The 16489-nt window shown below is 38.8% G+C and overlaps 1 protein-coding gene across 1 annotated transcript; it reads right to left on the bottom strand.

Moving 5' to 3' along the window:
• Nucleotides 1-9807: 9807 nt before the first annotated feature.
• Nucleotides 9808-10500, bottom strand: LOC145105307 (secreted RxLR effector protein 161-like). The gene has a single exon (XM_079042434.1). It carries the CDS (start codon nt 10498-10500, stop codon nt 9808-9810), a length of 693 nt encoding a protein of 230 aa, XP_078898560.1.
• Nucleotides 10501-16489: the final 5989 nt, after the last annotated feature.

Raw genomic sequence — 16489 nt, 5'->3', positions numbered from 1 at the left:
CATAATCCCTAATGAGCCACTACAACTGACATGGGCAGAGTTCTTAGTACACTTCAAACACAAGTTCTGCTTGGCCCAAAATCTGCTAGAACTAGAGAAACAAATTCCTGACATTGAAGAAGGGCAATATGTCCATTGATGAATACACCAATGCCTTAATGGACAAGATGGAGTTTGCTTTGTGCATCGTCCCTGACGAACTAACAAAAGTCGATAAGTATACGAAGGGACTACCATGGGAATATGCTGTGCCAGTACGCCAAATACCTACTCTTAAGGCGGCTATCTGGGCTGCTAAGTCTGTTGAAGAGATGATCTAGAGTAGAGCCGCCAACAAGGTCGAAGTTGGTGAGAGGAGAAAGTTTGAAGGATCTTCAAGGTTCAATGAGAAGAGAAAAATCTCGAAGTCTAGTTCGAAGAAGTTCGAAGGAGGAGGAGGTAAAGCAAGATGGTGCGAGAAGTGTAAAAAGAAACACTTCGGGAAATGTGACGGAGAAGTCACTTATTTTAAGTGTGGAAAGACTGGTCACTATGCCGGTGAATGCACGGCCAAGAGAGAAGTCTTCTTTAAGTGTGGTGAAGAGGGACACTTAAAGAAAGACCGCCCAAAGAGGGAAGGAGCTACAAAACCAAATGCACCATCAAATCCAAAGGCAAGAGCATTCCAGATGATCCTTAATGAAGCAGGTGAGGATGCAAGGGATCAGGAGTGAGGATCTGTATGTCCAAAGATCAAGATATGAAGCAGCCATATAGATAGTATCATATGGTGTAGCCTAATATAAGAGGCCTAGTGTAGGGTGAAATTGAACATCCATGTAATCATTTCAAGAATTAATATAAACTTTAGTTATGTTATCCGATGTGTTAAATGACTATGTGAAATTCTTGTGTGGTGACTTGGAAAACTACGAGACAATACTTGGGACGAGTATGAGTAGGTGTGAATGATAGTAGAGGCCTATACTACCGGAAGCACAAGACTCGCACTTGGATCAGGGAAAGTCACAAGGTTGCCAAGAAGCTAGTAATTGATTCCATTTTGTTCAAGTATGTCGTTACCATCGTTTCGGTAATGACTAAGAAGATGATTGTTATTTACGACCCTAGTGGTCATATCAAATCGAGTCCGACCAAGACGAGTATGTTACGTTGTTCAGAAAACCAAGATCGATGTAGCATCTGACTTAAGCCAGGAGATTGAAGTGAAATAAAATCGAAGCGATCAATAGAAGTATTGCGATCGTTGTAAGAGCTTGTAGCTAGAAGTACTACATACTAGAATGTGATTATATCACATTAGATCATGAATGAAGGTATCTTTCATTCTAGAATTTGACTCTAAAAGACTTGAGTCTAAGCGTTGCATCATAAGATGAGAGGTCATTAGAACATGACCCATCGGCCTATTAAAATAAATGAAGGAAATAACTTATCTTAAGTATTGTAAGACGAAGAAGTAGTATCCAATAAGTATTGATTTTGTAACTCGAAGATTACGATTGAAAGTCCAACGTGAGATGGAGAGCGGGTGCAAGATTGAGCACCGCCTGCAGTAAAAAAGTCCAAGAATTAGATACTCATTCGAAGGAACATAGAAGTTATGGTTATTACCTAGGATGAAGAGATAACATATGGAGTCATTATACAATCCCTGTTTCGTTGATGATTCCGGGACGTAATCATTCTAAGGGGGAGATAATTGTAACGCCCGTAGATTCGGGCTAGTTAATTTAGAGACAATAAGTGTCAAAAAGAACTTTTTGATAGAAGATTATTTAGAATAAATAATCTTAACTAAGTTATAGTATAGGTCACAAGGATTTCTTGTTGGAGATAGTGTCTAAGTCCATAACTATATTTGGTATGTACTTGACCCGACCCGGCATAGTCCATTTGGGTTGCACTTCACCCGAACAATTTACGGATAATCTTTTGAGAATAGTATAAGTTATGATTTATTAATATATTATAAGTTCTAATATATTAATATAAAATCATATTATTTAATTAGTGTTGATCTATAATTAATTTAGAATTAATTTAGAGATCAAAAGTATGACTAATTAAATATGGGCTCTTGTATTTATATAGTGTGGGCTAATGCTTATTTGGAATGGGCTAGGCTTGCATGGAAAGTCCATGGATACTCCATGGAGCTTTAACCCATGGATCTCATGGAAATGAAAAGACATGGGTATTAGGGTTTACATGGATGTAACCCTAATCCACCACACTATATAAAGGAGGCTTTGGTTCTTGAAATAACACTAGTTGATGTGTGTAAACCAAGAGGGCCGATTTCAAGAAGTTTGTGACTATTCTCTCAAGTTTCCAAGTTTGTGGTGATTTGTGAATTCCATTTGAGGCATCCACATTATTGGTGCTAGGCTCTCAAACTCCAAGCAATCAACTACTACTACAAGGTAAGTAATTCTACTAGTTTTATTTGATTCAAGTATCCCATGCCATGCTAGTTAGGATAAGAACCTTGGAAAAATAATTATTTGCATGTATCTTAGTCAAACATAGATCCAAGGTTTCTAGGGTTGCATGTACACCATAGGAGTGTTAGAATGCTCAAAACCCATCAGTGGTATCAGAGCCTGGTTTGTTTATTTGATACTTGATGCAAAAAAAAAAAAAAACTTGAAAATCGAAGTTTTGTTCAAAAGCTCGTATCAAAATTTCAAGTTTTGTATATGTACTTACGATTCTTGAAATTTTTGATATGAACATTCATAAACATATGAGTTTAGAAGATCATAGAAATTATGTGCTAATAATTGATTAGATTAATTCTTGATCTTTATGTGTTTTAATGGAGTCCATAACTAGTTCTTAAGTTATGGATAACGAAAAGTCACATTTATAAATAACCATTAAAAGAACACATAGGTTACAAAAAATGAAGAGTCTTCATTTTTAATAACCATTAACTCATAAGTTATGAGAAATGAAAAGTTTTGAAAGTTTACAAAACTTGCCCTCAAGTTTTGGAACATGTAAACTCATATTAAAAACTTTAGTTCCAACCCCTAGAATTTTAAAAGTTAAAATTCAACCCTTATACTTTATAATATTATAAGTTTAATAATATTTATATATGTATAAGATCAAGTCGTCTTACCGCTAGTACGCCTCATTCACGAAGCCGGTCTATAAGGGGGGTATAAGGTTGTTGCCTATAAAATGGCAACTTAATGGATGTCCACTCTCACCCACCGCTTCCTTGATCGGTGGAGGGTCGTTAGCCGAACGGGTAGGACAAGGACTTATAAATTCTCATTAAAAGTATAATGATAATACTAAAGTAACTAAACTTTATTGAATTCCCAATCTTAGTTATTTTAGGAAAATGTGAATAAGGTGCTAATCCATGAAATTACACTTTACACTTTGTTTAAGTCATTAGTGGAGCGTGTGTGGTTAACCGGCACACTAACTTGAACTTAACAAGGTAGGTAAAGGGTGGCTTAATGTTTATCATAGTATCGATGGAGTGTGTGTGGTTAACCGGCACATCGATTGAGGGGTAATACATTAAGGGTACCAAGTAATTTGCATGGTTACTTCACACCTTGTTTTGTGATCCTCGGCATCCCAGTCACAAAACTTGAAGGGCACACTCGAGATTGAAACATGCCATTGAAGAAAGTTCAATGAATCTCAAAGAATCTAGGAGTTTCTAAACCAATCAAAAACCTAATTAAACATTTCGTTTTTCATGGTGGAAATTGGTGAATCGTCATTCACCTACCTTCAAATATCTTATAGCTTAGATTACGACATCCCTCTTCTAAGTTATAAAATATTGTGTTGGGTCCTAGCCTTAATATTACATTTGGGTGTTTTGTTAAGGACTATCTCTATATCTAATCTAATCTATTCCCTCTTCTTTTCAGATGTCTTCCAATAACAATGCTTCTGGCTCAAACCCTACTAGCTCCTTCTCTCTCATGAATCTTTGTGGGAGAGTCATCTTTGATGGGTCCAACTTTACAGATTGGATCAGAAACATCAGGATGGTCACTCGGTATGAGAACAAAGAATATGTTCTCAACAAGGAGCTGAAGGTACGCGAGCCAACTGCTACTCCTGAAGAGCTTGCTGAATATGAGGTACATGAAAAAGATGCTACAAAAGTGGCATGCATCATGATGGCCACCATGACAGCCGAGCTCCAAAAGTCCTATGAGGACTATTATCCTTTTGAGATGCACCAGGACTAGATGGACCGCTACCATCAAAGTGCTCGTCAAGAGCGATATGAAATAATCTCCTCCATGATAACAACCCGAATGAAGGATGGTGAACCCATCACGGGCCACATGCAGAAAATGCAAAGGTATGTGGACCGTTTACTGAAGCTGAATGTGAACTTCTCTGAGGAGTTAGCAATAGACATCATTTTTCACTCCTTGCCATCGTGTTATGATCAATTCCGCATGACATATCACATGAACAAGGAAGAAGTCACCCTCAGCAAACTTCAAGGACTCTTGAAGACCGCCGAAAGTGGTCTAAAGGGTAAGTCGGTTGTTACTACTCCTACTCCTACTCCAACTGCGGCCAATGTCTTGGCAATCGGGCATGGCAAAGGGAAGAAGAGAAAGAACCCTTCTAAGGGTACCAAGGGTAAGACCCTTGAAGGCTCCTCTTCAATCAAAACCAAGAAAGGTTTTGTCACTCCTTCTGCTAACCCTAATGAGGCTGAATGCTTCTATTGCCATGAAAAGTCGCACTGGAAGCGAAACTGCCCAAAGTACCAGCAAGATTTGAAGGATGGGAAAGTAAAACCCAACCATGCAGGTATATACACTATATTGTCTAATAACTCACCTCATTCTAAGTCTTGGGTCCTTGATACAGGTTGTGGTATTCACATATGTTGTGATTTGCAGGGACTAAAAAGAATTGAGAATGTGGAGCAGGGAAAGATAAACTTGATCATGGGAAACAGGAAAGCTTCACCTGTCACCAAGATAGGAGTTTATTCCTTAGTGCTAAATAGTGGGTTTACATTAGATTTGAATAAATGTTATTATTCGCCAGAAATGGCAAGAAATGTTATTTCCTTTCATGCATTGTATAAACAAGGTTTTACCTTTTATTTTGATAATAATAATGGTAGTATTGATGCTTTCTTTAATAATGTTCTTTATTTTAAAGCATTACCTTGTGATGGCGGGTATGAAACTGTATCTGTTGTAGATAATCTAGGAAATAATGTATTGTGTATTAACTCTTCCACTAGCTTAGATAAAGCATCCTTATGGCATTGTCGTCTTGGACATGTAAGCAAGAAAAGCATCCTTAGATAAAGCATCCTTATGGCATCCTTATGGCATTGTCGTCTTGGACATGTAAGCAAGAAACGCATTGACCTAAAGTCAGATGATAGTTGTGGATCTTGTTTGCTTGGTAAAATGACAAAGTCACCTTTTACTGGCACTTGTGCTAGGGGTGAAGGTTTGTTGGACCTCATACACACGGATGTGTGTGGACCCTTCAGACCCGCCACAAGAGATGCTAATCGGTTCTATGTGACTTTTACTGATGATTTTAGTAGATATGGATATGTCTACCTAATCAAGCATAAGTCAGAAACCTTTGAGAAATTCAAAGAGTTTAAGCAAGAAGTGGAGAATCAGTTGGGCAGGAACATTAAGATGCTTCGATCCGATCGTGGTGGTGAGTATCTTAGTACTGAGTTCCTTGACCATCTTAAGGAATGTGGGATTGTCTCACAATTGACACCTCCTAGGACACCACAGTTGAATGGTGTAGCTGAGAGGCGCAATCGGACCTTGTTGGACATGGTTCGTTCCATGATGAGTCGAGCTTCGCTACCAATCTCATTTTGGGGGTATGCCTTAGAGACTGCCGCCCATATCCTTAATCTAGTCCCTACAAAGAAGGTTGCCAAAACACCTCACGAGTTGTGGACTGGAAAAGTTCCCAATCTAGACCACATCAAAATTTGGGGTTGCGAGGCTTTCGTGAGACGCGAGACTCACGATAAGCTCGAACCCCGAAGCGAAAGGTGTATTTTCATCGGCTACCCACAGAAATCCTTTGGTTACATCTTCTACAGACCCAGTGATAATGTGGTCTTTGTAGCAAGAAGAGGATTCTTTCGAGAGAGAGAATTCATGAGCCAAGGAGACAGTGGGAGGCAAATTGACCTTGAGGAAATTCAAGAGTCAAGTGGTGAAGGAACCTCAAACCCTAGCCCTCAACCTGAGGAGGAAACTCCTGTTGAGCCGACTGAAGAATCTATACCTCTGAGGCGTTCCACCAGAGTTAGGAATGCACCTGAGCATTATTATGGTTTTCATATTACTGCAGAAGGTGAGACACTTATCAGTGATAACACACTGGTAAATCTGGATGAGCCTAACAGCTACACGGAAGCCATGGCAGGCCCTGAGGCTGCTAAATGGAAAGAGGCTATGGATAGCGAGATACAGTCCATGTATGACAATCAAGTTTGGAACTTGGTTGACAATGTACCTGATCGTAAGATATTTGGGTGCAAATGGATCTTCAAGAAGAAGACCGACATGGATGGTAATGTACACACTTATAAGGCACGACTGGTTGCAAAGGGTTATTCTCAAACTCCGGGAGTTGATTATGATGAGACCTTTTCACAAGTGGCCAAGATTAAGTCTATTAGGGTTCTGTTAGCCATTGCTGCATTTCATGATTATGAAATATGGCAAATGGATGTCAAAACCGCTTTCCTTAATGGAAAGTTGGCTGAAGATGTTTACATGGTTCAGCCAGAGGGTTTTGTCAGTACAGAGTACCCCAGTAGAGTGTGTAAGCTCGAGAAATCCATTTATGGATTAAAACAGGCACCTCGCAGATGGAATCTTTGCTTTGATGAGAAAGTCAAAGAATTTGGCTTTTCAAGGAGTGAAGATGAATCTTGTGTCTATATCAAGGCTAGTGGGAGTATAGTCAGCTTTTTGGTACTGTATGTGGATGACATACTACTCATAGGAAATGACATCCCAACCCTGCAGGAAGTAAAGTCCTGGCTTGGGAAGTGTTTCGCTATGAAGGACCTTGGAGAAGCGGCCTATATCCTAGGGATAAGGATTTTGAGAAACAGGAGTAAAAGACTAATTGGACTTAGTCAAAGCACCTATGTGGACAAAGTGTTGAAAAGGTTCAACATGCATAACTCCAAGAAAGGAGAGTTACCCATCCAGAGTAACGCCAGATTGAGTAATACACAAAGCCCTAGTACTGAGGCTGAGATAGCAGAAATGAGTAGAATACCTTATGCTTCAGCTGTAGGATCGATCATGTATGCTATGACGTGTACTCGACCTGATGTAGCCTTTGCTTTGAGCATGGTTAGCAGGTATCAGGGGAACCCTGGCAAGGCACACTGGACTGCGGTAAAGAATATCCTCAAGTACCTACGGAGGACTAAGGACTGGGTCCTTACCCTCGGTGGCAGTGAGGACTTGAGAGTTGTAGGGTACAATGATGCTAGCTTTCAGACTGACAGGGATAATTTCCGCTCTCAGTCGGGCTGGGTCTTTACTCTAAACGGAGGGGCAATTACTTGGAAAAGTTCCATGTAGGAGACAGTGGCTGATTCCACTTGTAAATCAAAGTATATAGCAGCAAGCGAGGCAGCAAAGGAGGCTATACGGCTAAAGAACTTCATCGGAGACCTTGGAGTTGTACCAGCTATAAAGGAGCCAATGGAGATGTTCTGTGACAGCAATAGTGCGGTTGCCTTAGCCAAGGAACCAAGAGATCAGGGGAGATCCAGACACATTGACATAAAATATCACTTCATTAGACATCGAATAGAAGAAGGAATCCTCGTGGCAAAGAGGGTATCATCGGATGAGAACCCAGCAGATCCCTCACGAAGGGACTGACTCGGGCTAAGCATCTCCAACATGCTTGGAGCATAGGGCTGAAGGATGATATTAGTTTTAGTAGTTAGATAATCTTGAAATTTGTAAAATGTAATTGACATTTGATGATAAATAAAAGCTGTTATTTATGAGTAAAGTGTTGCTATCTCTTGTCAATCGTTTACTATTATTTCTTTTTGCATGTTTTGACTTCCAGAATAATTATGTTATGGTTTATATCATATTATTCAAACTCTCCACAGTCGGTCATATGTTGGAAGTAGATATGAATCAAGACTGTCATGGGTTGGCTTGTAGAGGTCTAAGATGTTAGACAAAGCGGGGCTACAACACTCATGAGTGCTCATAAGTTCTGAGTATTGGATTCAACCCACGCTCACTTGTATCACTTCATGGAATTTATCTCGATTGATCGTGAGACGGTAATATCATATAAGTCTTCAAACCTAGAGATATGATTTGTTGCCTATGAGTTGGTTATGCATTGATTGCACGAAAACGCATTGGTAACTCGATGTTATAAACCGTGCTTTTGTGTGTAATTCAACAAGTAGTAGAGCAAACATATGAGTCAAAGTTTATCTGTTCCTTCTAGAATTAGAAGCGATATCTGGGCCCCTCGATGATTTTGTTTTGACCTATGTACCGGGCCCGGTCAGAACTAAATTGATGTGTTCAGTTAAGTTCTATGTCAAACAAATCGGAAATCGGGAAACAAATGCTGGACAATAAGCAAGACCATGTTCCATGTATTTGTCCGACTGATATCTAGAACAGAGGATTATATGATCACTTATCTAAAATGGCGCTTCATAGTTCAACAGAGTTTTAAGAGCTACGATTGCTGATCGGTTCCTGAAGTCATACTTGCAACTATAGTTATTAGACTTATCCAAGTGGGAGACTGTTGGAGATAGTGTCTAAGTCCATAACTATATTTGGTATGTACTTGACCCGACCCGACATGGTCCATTTGGGTTGCACTTCACCCGAACAATTTACGGATAATCTTTTGAGAATAGTATAAGTTATGATTTATTAATATATTATAAGTTCTAATATATTAATATAAAATCATATTATTTAATTAGTGTTGATCTATAATTAATTTAGAGATCAAAAGTATGACTAATTAAATATGGGCTCTTGTATTTATATAGTGTGGGCTAATGCTTATTTGGAATGGGCTAGGCTTGCATGGAAAGTCCATGGATACTCCATGGAGCTTTAACCCATGGATCTCATGGAAATGAAAAGACATGGGTATTAGGGTTTACATGGATGTAACCCTAATCCACCACACTATATAAAGGAGGCTTTGGTTCTTGAAATAACACTAGTTGATGTGTGTAAACTAAGAGGGCCGATTTCAAGAAGTTTGTGACTATTCTCTCAAGTTTCCAAGTTTGTGGTGATTTGTGACTTCCATTTGAGGCATCCACATTATTGGTGCTAGGCTCTCAAACTCCAAGCAATCAACTACTACTACAAGGTAAGTAATTCTACTAGTTTTATTTGATTCAAGTACCCCATGCCATGCTAGTTAGGATAAGAACCTTGGAAAAATAATTATTTGCATGTATCTTAGTCAAACATAGATCCAAGGTTTCTAGGGTTGCATGTACACCATAGGAGTGTTAGAATGCTCAAAACCCATCAGAAAATATAAAACTCTCTAAAACTTTCTAAACCACGAGCGAACAGTTGACCATGAGAAATGTAGAGCATTCGCGTGAAGATGTAGGATAAACAGGGGACACGAATTACTACGAGCGTTCGCACCAATTCACATGACCTACTTTAAGCCGAGAGAGCGAAAGTACAACCAAACATGAAAGTAACATTATGAAAGCGAAAGTGGTCTTGGAACTGATTCAACTTCTATCATTCCCAAGACTTAGTGTATTTGATTGAAGGTAGGTTCAGGTAAGGCTTTCATGAATATGTCAGCTAACTGATCAGCAGATCTAACGAAGTGTATTTCAACATTACGATCTTCAACATGATCCTTGATAAAGTGATAACTAAGTGCGATGTGTTTCATTTTTGAGTGTCGCACTGGATTGTGATAGATGCGAATGGCATTTTCGGAGTCACAATATAAAGGGATTCGTTTCATATTCAGACCATAGTCACGAAGTTGGCTTTGAATCCAAATGACTTGTGAAGAGCATAGGGCTGCAACTATATACTCTGCTTCAGCAGTTGAGAGGGATACGCAAGTTTGCTTTTTCAACTGCCAACTTACGAGTTTGCCATCCAAGAATTGGCATCCTCCCGTTGTACTTTTTCTATCCAGGCCACATCCTCCAAGATCAGCATCTGAAAATTCTTGTACGAAGAAACCTGAGTTTGATGGATACCATATGCCCAACGATGAGGTTCGTTTAAGGTACCTGAAAATATTCTTGACAACCACCATGTGAGGTTCACGAGGATTCGCTTGGAACCTGGCACAATAATAAACGGAAAATATAATGTCTGGTCGACTGGCTATTAAATACATCAATGAACCTATCATATGACGATAAAGTGTCATATCAGCAACTAGTTTTTCCAAAGATGGTGTTAGTTTCGTTCCGAATGCCATTGGAACCTTCGTTTTTGAGTCTCCCACCATTCCAAACTTAGCGAGAAGGGTCTTCGTGTATGCCTCCTGATTGATAAATATACCTTCCTGGCTTTGTCTTATATTTAATCCAAGGAAAAAGTTAATTGGACCCATTGAGCTCATCTCAAATTTCGTTTCCATTAGCTTTCGGAATTCAGCTGTTAAGTTGGGATTAGTTGATCCGAAGATAATGTCATCAACGTATATTTGGACAATCATTAAGTGGTCACCCTCTTTCTTGCGAAAGAAGGTTGGGTCAACCGAACCTTGTTTAAATTTATACATTTTCAAGAAACGAGTTAAAGTTTCGTACCAGGCTCTTGGAGCTTGTTTCAGACCATAGACTGCTTTGTCCAGAATATAGCAATGGTTGGGATACTTCTCATTTATAAACCCTGGTGGTTGCTCCACATACACAGTCTCCTCTAGCTCCCCATTCAAAAAGGCACATTTGACGTCCATTTGATAAACCTCAAAATTCTTATGTGCTGCGTAAGCCAGAAAGATGCGAACTGATTCTAGCCTAGCAACAGGTGCGAAAGTCTCTTCGTAATCAATGCATTCTTCTTGAAAATACCCCTTTACAACCAGTCGCGCTTTGTTTCGTATTACGTTTTCTTCTTTATCAAGCTTATTGCGAAACACCCACTTTAACCGAACAACAGATGCATCCTTTGGAGTAGGAATCAGTCTCCAGACTTTGTTTCGTTCAAATTAATTGAGCTCTTCCTGCATTTCTTGGACCCAATCCGAATGATCCAGAGCAATCTGAACATTTTTGGATTCGACTTTGGAGATGAACGAATTAAACATGCAATATTCTACTTTGGAGAGTAAAGCCGTTCGTTTCGCCTTTTGTTGTGCTCTTGTAAGAACTCTTGAAGACGATTCGCCTATAACCTGCATTTTTGGATGATCTCTTGTCCATTTAGTCAGATGAGGATAATTAGGATCACACAATTGATCCAATTCAGCATTTACGTCCTCAAATTCTGGCTGTATATCTGAATCATCAAGCTGTACATCCAAATCATCATTCGTATTATCTTTCTCCCCCTCGAATGATGTGAATGTTTCTTCTTCAGTTGTCAGATTCTCCCCCTAGATTGGACTTTCTTGGGTATGTTGTGGATTTGAGTGCTCCCCCTGAAAGGTTGCATTGGAGGTTGATTCAGAATTCTCCCCCTAGAATGTAGAGTTCGTGCCATTTGGGCCATTCGCACTTTGTTGCTCTTTGTTCATAGCATTCGCTGCGTCGTCAATTATCTTCTTCAATTCATCGACCTTGTTATCAGCCGCTTTGGATTCGGAAGAGATAGCCTTCTCTGGCTCATCGAATAGAAGCATGAATTCCTCGTAGAGATTGGCTAGTGGAATCGTAGATGGGCTTGGTTTAGGAAATATCTCTTTTGATTGACTGTCATTCGCTTGAGTCCTCTTTAAGTAGTTGTCGTCGAACGACACATAATAGGTTTCTTCTATTCATTTTGATCGTTTGTTAAGAACCCTATATGCTTTAGAGGTCAGCGAATATCCCAAGAAGATACCTTCGTCAGCTTTCACATCGAATTTGTTCCTCTGTTCTTTAGAATTAAAGATGAAGCACCTGGAACCAAAAACATGGAAAAACTACGTTAGGTTTTCGTTTATTTATGATTTCATAGGGAGTGACAGAAAATCGTTTATTGAGAATTGAATGGTTTTGGGTGAAACAAGCTGTCCTAATCGCATCAGCCCAGAAATACAGTGGCAAATTCGCAAAAGAGAGCATGGTTCGTGCAGCCTTACACAATGATCAGTTTCGCCTTTCAACGACACCGTTTGGTTGTGGAGAGTATGGAGCCAAAAAGTTATGCGAAACTCCTTTCGCAGTCAGAAATTCTTCAAACTCCTGGTTTTTGAATTCCAATCCATTGTCGCTGCGAATATTGTGAACCTACTTTCGCAGTTGTAATTCAATCTGTTTTACGAAGTCTTTGAGTTTGGGAGTGGCTTCAGATTTCTGTTTAAGAAAATAAACCCAAGTGAAATGAGAAAAATCATCTACAATAACGAGAATATACTTATTACCACCAATACTTTCTATCGCAGACGGACCACAAAGATCAATGTGCAAAAGTTCGAGTGGCTCAATGACTTTCGTATTTACTATCGTTGGATGGCTTTTCCTGCTTTGCTTTCCCATTTCGCATGCAGCACAAAGATAATCCTTGCCGTACTTTAGGAGAGGAAGCCCTTGCACATGATCACCAAGGACAAGCTTGTTGATATCTTTGAAGTTAAGATGCGAAAGTCTTCTGTGCCATAGCCAACTATCGTCTGTAAGAGCTTTCATTAGAAGGCAAATGGCTGGTTTCCCTCGTATCAGATTTAAGTTCAACGAATACATCTCGCCTTTGCGTTCAGACTTTAGAAGGACTATTTTGGTTTTCTTTTCTATGATCTCAGAACCTTCTTCGTCAAATGATACTTTTAATCCTGTACCAACGACCAACTGTGAAACACTTATAAGGTTGTGTTGCAGACCCTCGACATAAGAAACTTTACTAATTGAGGATTCGCCATTTGTTATCATCCCATAACCTTTTATTTCACCAAGATATTTATTTCCAAACTTCACTCTTCCACCGTTCTTCAGTTCCCTATACTCTCGCAATTCCTCCTTCCTACCTGTCATGTGACGCGAACAACCACTGTCGATATACGATTCAATGTCAAACTGTTCATCAGGAATTACCTGCAAAAATTAAGCAGATTTAGGAACCCAAAGTTGTTTGGGTCCACGTGAGCCTTTTACAGAGAGAGGGAAAGTAATTGAAAGATCAACCATATAGGTTCGTTTTATTAAGGTGGTGTTATCTTACTTTGTGATTTTAAAAACCTTGATCCTTTTATCTTTTAGGTTAGTATCTTTTGAAGATGATGAATTTTGATTTTTGTTTTGTGTTTTCACAAACTCTTTTTCACTTTTCTTTGTGTTAGTTTCGGGCTTCTTGACTAGAGCATGATGATCCGAAACCTGCTTTCCTTTTCCTTTAACATCTTTCGATGTCTTGTGTGGATGCGAAGCGTTTTTGGTTTGTGAGTTGTGAGGTTTTGGATTCTCCACAAGGCTTTTTGGCTTTGAAAGAATAGGTTTTTGAAAAACCCTTTTTTTTAGAATTCTGTGGACTGCGAAACTGATTTTGCGTAAATCTCTTTGGATTCGCTTTTGGTACTACTTTCGCATTTTGATTGAGAGGTTTCTCAATGTGAACAAAGTTGGGAATTTTGGATTGCCAGAACTTTTTTCTTTCCCTAAGATTTTTGTTGTATCTGGCGTTCCTTTGACGTTTCTGCACTGTGAACTGTTCTGAAGATTTGTGAACGTTAGCTTTCGCTCTTGGCTTTCTTGATGGAGTTTCGTTTTGCACAGAAGATGTGTCGCTATGAACATTCTTAGTTCCACTGGGACTTCCTTTCTCGTAGCTGGAATTGACCTTATTTAAAGGTTCTTCCATGTATCTTCCTTTTACTCTCCATGAGGTCCTTTATGAGAGACCAACTGTTTCGTCAACATTGTCGATCAGAGTTGACCAAAAATGCTCACCACATCCATCTTCGTTGTCTTTGTCAACTATGGACGTTAATTCGACTGTTTGGTCCTTATTTACCCCATTTATTTTGAAAACCTGATTAGGGATAGTTTGGACTTTTGGAAAAACAGTCGCAATTTCTTTTAGAACACTTGGATTATTTTCAGAAAGACGTGCAAATCCAACGGAATTTTCAGAAATTGGGACTTTCGCAACACAAGGTTCGTTTTTAACAAACTCTGAGCAATCAACCTCATCCTCCACATATATTTCGCTCATATCACTGTCATCGTTAAATTAAGATGTGTTATCAACATTAAGTTTGTTATTTGAACTCAACTTTGTACTTAATGAGTCAAACTTCTGCATAGTATTAGATTTGATTCACTTTTTGTCATTTTCGTCAAAAAGCTGTTTTAGCATGTTTTTGTGGTCTTTGGACTTAATAAAAGACTTAATTTTGTCCAGTCTAATCCTATACGCTTCTTAAGTTTCATCTGATGAAATGATTGATTCGCACTTATAACAGTCAACATCAATTTCGTCTTCCTTTAATTCAAGGAATGGCAAAATCATCTTATGGAGTTTTTGACCAATCTCACAATCAAGATGCAATTGAGTACTATTATGATAAAGCCTTTTTGGAATCAAACAAAAAATATTACGATGTTTCAAAAGCATTAAATTGTCTCGTTGCAAATAAATTAACTCATCACTAGACTTAGATAAATCCGACTCAATCTTCTCTATCCAAATGCGTATCTCCTCACTCTTTGACGAAACCTTGCTGATTTGATCGGTTAGGTTAGAATTTGTCAAACGAGTTTGTTTTAAACTGTTAATGATACTTGAAAATGTGAATTTTAATTCATCTAGTTCAGTTTCGTATCGTGACACAAGAATATTGAGTGATTCAAGAATAGCGTGTACCTTGTTGATCATTTGATCACATTCGCTGATTTGTTCAAAAACTGGTTTCGTAGCAAAGCAGCTATCACTCCCATGTCCACTATCAGTGGCATATCCTCGCATCTGTGACACATCACTCGTCACAACAAAACATCTTCCTCCAGAGTGCGAATCCTCCTCTTTCGCAACAAAGCTTTTCCCATGAGTTGGCCTGCGAACCTCCTCATCTTCTGAGTCTGTGGGCCAGACTTCTACTCTGCCAAATTCATCATCGGTTTCTTTTTCCTGCATAATCAAAGCAGGCATAGAATTTTCTGTCACACCCCCGAACCAGACGGCGGAAACGTCCGAGGGCTCGTGTGACTATCAATTGAAATATCATCACAATGAATATACATGAAACATAACACATTCATCACCAAACATTACATATTACAACTGGTATTGTTCACATCAAGTACATTGTCTTAGGTTACATAATTCCAAAATATTAATAGTACGATGAGTGACATTACACAAAATAAATCCACACACACTTGAAGGTTCTTCTGCTTAACGGTTACCTGAGAATACAAGTTATTTTGAAAATGGTCAACATATATAATGTTGGTGAGTTCATAAGCGTGTTTGAATGAAAGTCTTTGTATTGTTTGTAAAACCCAGAAAATCCGATATTTTCTGTAAAAAGTCCGAAAAATGATGTGAAAATCGAGTATAAATGCATGTGTGAATTTCATAGTAGTAACATGTAAGTATGCAGTTCAAATTTCTTTGTATTCTTTCTGTTGTAAGTAGATGGTATTTGAATAATAGTATTTCCCCAGAAAATCCGATATTTTCTGATTTATAAAAATGTTGCGGTCTTTGCACTATCGTATGATTTGTTTTGTATCCATATGACTTACGAGTTTTTAATTTCCGTAATGTCGTGATGAGAATGGATCTCTATATGAGTCGTTATAACCATGCATGATAGTGACTGATTTGCCTGTCTTGGCATTTTTCCAAACGCCGGATTTTCGATCAAGGTTTTGTCACCCTAGACTGGCCTAGTCTAACTGTAGCGAACAACTCAGGTGTGGGGGAGTCACCCCCGTATAGATCTATACACAAACTCTCGCTCTCCCTCCAGGAGACTCTGATTATAACTACAGGCTACGACTATACACTCAATGGAGTCAACCGACAAGTCTCACTAGATTCCAATTATTGCCACAAGAATATGTATACGTTATATGTATTTAGAATTTCGAACACCAGATGATACATGAATATGAAAGGATAAGGCCCAACAAACATGAAGAAAAGACAACTATGGCCCATTAGACATATAAGTTATTTCCAGGCTTGTTAAGTATGCCATGGACACATTAAAGCCCATTAAGCACATGATGAATTATTCCAGGCTAAATTAACATGTAAATGGGCCACTAAGGCCCAATAACATGTAAAGGCTAATTTAGGCCCATTAAGCATGTAATTGG

Source organism: Lactuca virosa, chromosome 4 (assembly GCF_052849685.1).
Source record: "Lactuca virosa cultivar CGN04683 chromosome 4, Lactuca_virosa_CGN04683_v6, whole genome shotgun sequence".
In the NCBI taxonomy this organism is placed as follows: Eukaryota; Viridiplantae; Streptophyta; class Magnoliopsida; order Asterales; family Asteraceae; genus Lactuca; species Lactuca virosa.
The sequence above is the reverse complement of the archived record's forward strand: the minus strand, read 5'-3'. Positions and strand labels throughout refer to the sequence as shown.